The sequence below is a fragment of the Propithecus coquereli genome, unplaced genomic scaffold (assembly GCF_000956105.1).
Source record: "Propithecus coquereli isolate 6110/MARCELLA unplaced genomic scaffold, Pcoq_1.0 Scaffold39, whole genome shotgun sequence".
Classification (NCBI taxonomy): domain Eukaryota; kingdom Metazoa; phylum Chordata; class Mammalia; order Primates; family Indriidae; genus Propithecus; species Propithecus coquereli.
Window position 1 is genome coordinate 4,472,424 of NW_012149618.1, and position 6,141 is coordinate 4,478,564.

At 41.2% G+C, this 6,141-nt stretch overlaps 1 protein-coding gene across 1 annotated transcript in view; it reads left to right on the forward strand.

Moving 5' to 3' along the window:
- The first annotated feature begins 263 nt into the window (after positions 1 to 263).
- Positions 264 to 6,141, forward strand: part of WDR43 (WD repeat domain 43) — a 44,035-nt gene continuing 38,157 nt past the window's right edge. The window contains exon 1 of the mRNA XM_012652552.1: positions 264 to 538. Coding sequence (XP_012508006.1) covers positions 314 to 538 — 225 coding nt within the window. The 5' untranslated portion in view covers positions 264 to 313. The remainder of the gene's footprint in view (positions 539 to 6,141) is intronic.

A 6,141-nucleotide genomic window follows, 5' to 3' on the forward strand; every position in this document is an offset into this window, starting at 1 on the left:
ATTTTGTTCAAACATGTTATTTTTAAAAAAAGTACTTCTTTCTTTTTTTTTTTTTTTTTAAAGGAACGGGCCTTGATCGCGAGTCTACAGTCACGTTCCCCCACATGCCCACGCTCACTCCAGATCATTAGCCAGAGGTCCCACCCGGCCACCGTCCAGAGGCTGGGCCGGCCCAAAGTTCGCTTGCGTCGCGAAGAGCCACTCCCCCAGCTCCCTGCGCTCCCTCCGCCCCATTTCCTTCCTCTAGGCCCCGCCTCGCGCCGGTGCGCCTGCGCACAGACGAACACGTGGCTGCCGCGGAGCCAGAGCAGCAATGGCGGCGGGTGGCGGCTGTAGCGCCGACCCCCTGGCCCCGGCGGGGTTTCCCTGCGCCTTCTCCCCGCACAGCCAGTCCTACTTCGCTCTGGCCTCTACCGACGGTCACCTGCGAGTTTGGGAGACAGCCAACAACCGGCTGCACCAGGAGTACGTGCCTTCCGCGCACCTCAGCGGTACCTGCACCTGTCTGGCCTGGGCGCCAGCGCGGCTGCAGGCCAAGGTAAAGCTAGAGGGACGGCGCGGGGCGGGTGCCCGCCTAGGCTCGGCCTTGGCGCCCCTCCGGCTGCGTGGTGCTTGGCCGGGCCTCGCGCGTGGCCCGCGGCGGCCGGGGGTGAGGAGGCACGGAGCGCGGCGTTGGCGCGCGCTGGGCCCACCCCGCCAGCCCCGGGTGCGGCCTGTCGTGGGGGCGGTGAGAGAGGGCACGGCTCGATCTGGCCGGCCGTGGACCCGAGCCCTACGGGCGGTCTCCATGCGGTCTGCGTCCCACTGTCGCCAGGCCGCCATGTTCGCGGAGAACCCGGTCCCCCAGGGGCGGCTTCCTTCTACCAGGCCTCTCATCTGTGTGCGTTTATCAGAGCCCCAGTTTTTGACAGAGCCCCGTCTTGGGACTGTAGTGTTCTCTGTCCCTGACCCAGCTCATTGGCTTTTCCCTGGACAGTTGGTCTGAACAAGTCTGTACTTGCTTCCGGACACCGCCCCCCCCCCTTGGGTGCCGGCTTACCACGTGTTCTCTTCCACGTCCAGGTCGTGGGACTTTCACTCTTGAAACTTTAAACTTTCCCAGGCTCCTTGCGTTCTCAGAATTTTGAATCTTCTTACTTACTGCTTCTTACTTACTTCTTACTGCTTGCTCCCCCCCATTTCACACCCCCAACCGCAAGTCTGAAGCTTGCATTAGGATATGGAGGTAAAGTGAAGAAGTACCTTAACTTAATATGGTATGAGTGTCTAGGTGAATTGTCCCTTAGATTGGAAACTGCTGAGTTAGGGAAAGCTTTTTCACTGTTAGGGACCTGTCTCAAGTAAATGTCATTCACTGTTGAGACACTCGACTCCATGTCTCTAAGTCATCACGCACGTGGTTACTGCAGTTACAAAGTAGCCAAACCAATTTACTCCACTGCGATTTGGAAGCCTCAGGTATACTGAGGTGTGTGGCCTTAAGCTGTGACTACGTGCAAAACTTTAAAACCTCGTATTTAGGATAGATCTGACTACGTGGGGAACCTTCTGCTAAATTTTTGTGTTAGAAGAAAGAATACATCCAGCTTGCTACATATACTCTGGGTGAGTATGTTTAGATATTTTTTAGATTTTAAGCTACATTTTCATAGTTTCTCCTGTCGATTAGTAAAAGAAACCTATCTAGGCTTATAAGTCAGTCACAGAACTTGGACTTGTAAAAAAAAAAATCAAAGTTGTCATTATTAAAATTACAACACTGCATATTTTTTATTTTCAAAGTTGTTTTCTATGTGTGTATTTAACAGTCCTATAAAGTAGTAGTGATATTAATGCTGAGAGAAATACAGAGCAGTGGTTCTGTAGGTGCATGGCCTGAAGCTATACTGCCTAGGTTTGAATCCAGGCTCTGCTTCATAGTAGTAATTGTCCCTTTAGTTCCTCATTTACAAAGTGGGGATAATAGTACCTCCTTCGTAGAGTGGTTGTGAAGATTAATACATTTAATAATGCAAAAAGCACTTAGAATAGTTCTATGTATGTAAGCGTTACATACTGTTATTAATATCTTAAATTCGTATGGTAGTCCTGCAAGGTTGATGAGGAAGGAAATTTGTGCCTTGTTTGAGAAGAAACAGAAACTCTGGAAAACTAAGCAACTTGTATAAAGTAAAAAATGGAACCAGGATTGGAACTCGGGTCTTTAGAGCTCAGTTCTTGGTTATCTACAACAAGTAGTTAATATTAGTTTGACAAAAACTTGTCACCCACTGTGCTTTTCTGTTGACTTTCAATCACATTGTCCAAGAATGAAACTTTTTTCTAGTCTCAAAAGTCATAGTTTTGGATTATATACAATACTATGATACATTAGAAAAATAACTGGATTTGATTTCATAATCAGGACTCAGCTCAAACTTGTTTTTGTCATATTGAGCAAGTTTGGGGGCTTCATTGATAAGTGACAGTTGGATGGGCTACATTAAAAGTTTTACAGGTTTCAGTATCCTTTTTACCTGTACTCTATTTAGGCACATAACTATGAAATGCTGTGAAAGTATTGCACTTTAAAAAACTGATTGAGAATCATAGCTAAGAAAGGTAAATGACTTGACTAAAGCCTTAATAACTAGTAAAGGAGTGTGGCCACTAGAGTCAAGGTACCCCGATTCCTGATCCAGCACCTTCACATGGTTTCCCTTAAACAACTTCTTTTTTTTTCTTGATATCCTTCTTGGATTGAAACCCTCAATCTTAAGTCACAGAACTGAAATGTGGGAGAAATGTAGAGGCATCCAGTCCCCCACTTGGGGATGTGTCCTGGAGCATCAATTTTACTTGAAAATTAGGAAGAGAGGCAGTCTTCATATATTATAACAAACCTGCACGTATATTATGGTGTGGAATTTAAAAGTCACATGATTTTTAAACGTAAAAAATAAAGAAGCATTTGTAGCAACTGCTTTAACCTCTGTTCCTAGGTCCCTGTGTTATGTTCCTTGCACTTAAATTTTATGACGCTCTCATCATATTAAACCCTTCCTTTTTTACATCTTTGAGGCTTAGAGTATGAGGCATAAAAAGGGTGTTATTCTGAAGCCCATGTTCCAGGCATTTTGTCAAGGTCCTGACATATGACATATATACTCAAACGTAAAATAGAGATAATACCACCCACCTTTCTGGGTCCTCAGAGGATTAAATGAGGCAATGTATGTGACTGGTAGAGAACAGCTTGGCATGTAGTAAGTGCTCAATAGGTGTCAGCAGTTATTATTGAATGAATCAATGAATGTTCTCTCTGGACTCATTTTATTATTAATGCTGCATTCCCTAGTGTAAATCAGTTTGTAGGAATATCCTGTATTTGGTTTAATAATTGGCAGTTTGCCACTCCAGGACAAAGTGTGGTGATGATAACTCTTATCAATGGAGAAAGATTAGTTAATGCTGGGTTTCTTGGTTAATGGGTTAAGTGTTTAGAAAAATTAAATTGTGCTTTTTCTTGGTCACAGAATGATTACAATACTTTGCATTTACGCCACAATAGTTTTCAGAGGGTTTTTGTACATGTCATATAGCTGAGCATTTGGTTGATGAAGACTTGGGGAAGGAGACCTAATGATGACAAGAAAATATTCTAGGAAAGTACAAGAAGACAGATTGATGGACTCTAGATGGATGCTATTTTTAGAGTTCCTCAGATTTATATGTATAAACTGAGGCTGAAATAGTAAATGTTCTACCCAAGCCACATAGTAAGTAAGTGGCAGAGCTACCTAGGAACTGACCCTGCTGTTTGATCGCCCTGTTACATCTCTCTAACTTGTCTACTTTTCCTTCCCTAACTGTTGTCAAGCCCTGGAGACCTTGTCTGCTCTTGGCTATCACAGTAAATGTGTTTATGCTGCTTTGCTGTCACTGCAATTAAAATGACCCCATACAGCTTAGTACTTGTTTAATGAAGCACATGACATTTCAGACATTGGACAGGGCAAGCATGGTAACATTTAGGATGTTTCTAGGAAAAATTTGAGCTGAGTATCCGCGTTGCCATCCCTTAGAGATGTAGCACAGTTTAGATGTGTTCCTGTATGGTGCTCTGTCTTGAGGGCTTGCCAGTATTTAAGCTTCCAAAGAAGGTAAAGTTTGTAGATTAGATCCAATTGGCAGATATAGAAGTTTGTGTGTATTCGAATTTGTTTTGTTACAAATACTGTATATAATTTTATGTAAAATGTACACATTTTGTTCACTTGTTATCCGTGTAACTTAAACGCCAGAGTAAGTGGCAGTAAGACAGGCCAAGAAATAGAATAAGAGACTAATGGAGAATGAAGCTTAAAACTTGGGCAGAATTTTCAGTGTCTAGAGGTCATCAGTATTTTTAAAAAAATTTTCATCCATTAGTGGATCGCGAAATACATTTAGTGGGTTGTGATAGCATTAAAGAAATGAAATAGAATGGAAAATATAAGAAAGTGTTACTACCCATGGTAAGTTTTTTTGTGAAACTTGATTTAGTTATCTGTACATGTATTTTTATGAGTGTGTGTACTGGCTCTCTATATAAACTCTTCTTACTCTGGAATCTCAGTCTAAAAAGTCATTGCTTAATTTACTGATCAAATTCAGACTTCTCATCACTTGGATGTGCCTTTTTTCCCATCTTCACCTCATCTGTACAATTCCTTTTTATAATAAATCAGGCACATGTGCCATTGAGACTTTCCCTTAGCCTTCCGGTTATCTTTTGGGTCAAATGCTGATGAGCTCTTTCTTATCAGACAGTCTTTGGTATTTATTGCTTAGTTCAGTCTGCCCTTCATGTTGGAAAAGACTCCTTGGTCTAAGAAATTACATCCTTTTGGTCTTCACTCCTGGTACCTTCAGGAATTGTGATTTTCCAATTATAAATATATGAACTAAATTTTTAGTCTACCTTTTTTATTACTTTATGTATTTAGATGTATAATCAGTGTGCACATGATGTTGTACTAGGCACTTTAGAGGAAACAGAACAGAGTGTGACTAACATGTAAAAGAATAAATAAAGACAACTCAGATTTACCATTTCTGTAATGCAGAATATGACTTGTGCCTTAAGAGAAAGAAGTTTCTGTGGAGGAGATAGTATTTGAGGTGGGCCTTAGCATGGAGAGGATTTTTAACCAATAAAAACTGGGATGAGTAGGAAAAGTCCCCTTCCAAGAAGGGAAAAGGCAAAAGCAAAATGAGTAAATGGGTGTTTCAGAAGTGTAATGTAAGAATGTAAATGGAGATAAGGCTGGAAAAGGTGGGTTGGAGGCAAATGGTAGATGCTTTTGAATGCCATAGAGTTGTTTATATTGATTTATTCTCTGGGGAGTTATTGAAATTTTTCAATTACAGAAATAACATGTTCAGATAGTAAAAGATGTGCCATAACTATAATCAGTAGCACTGAACTCTTGGTTTCAGAGATATTTAGTATGGAGTAATACTTAAAATACTTGATTTTGTTAAAGTGTACGTTGGTTGTATAAGCTTATGATCTCGTTGATGTGTTACGTGTTGGGACATGCTTATCCTGCTGAATGAGAAGTTAGTTTTAAAAACACCATCCAACTCTGAAAACTATGAGTCAATAGTTTTTGCAATTAAATTAATTGAATTATTATTTGGATTTATACCAGTGATCCTCAAAATCGAACATAAATCCTATGGATCTTCTTTCCACCTGCCTCTGCTTGCTTCTACAAAAAATATAGCGAGATTGCAGACAGAAATTAAGGCTTCGACTATGTTAATGTTTAATTCTAAAATTTCTTCGTGCTTTTTAATGCAAATTCAAATCTGCAGTAAAGCATGTACATGTTTGGACCAGCCTTTGTTTCACACATTGAGAAACTTCAGTGTAGGTATTAAGAATTTTGATTTGCAAGTAGAAGAAATATTTCCTGGAATGTTTTAAAGAAGAGTTTTCAGATGAGGTAGTAGTGGGTTAATAGATTTTCCTCCACTGCCCTTCCCTGAAATAGGTATTTGTGTTTATAACCTTATACAGAAGTCATTTGTCCTCTAGAATCATTCACAGGTAGCTTTAGAAATTCATGTAACTGAAAGTGGGACGGAGGACACTCCTAATGCTAAGGCTTCAAT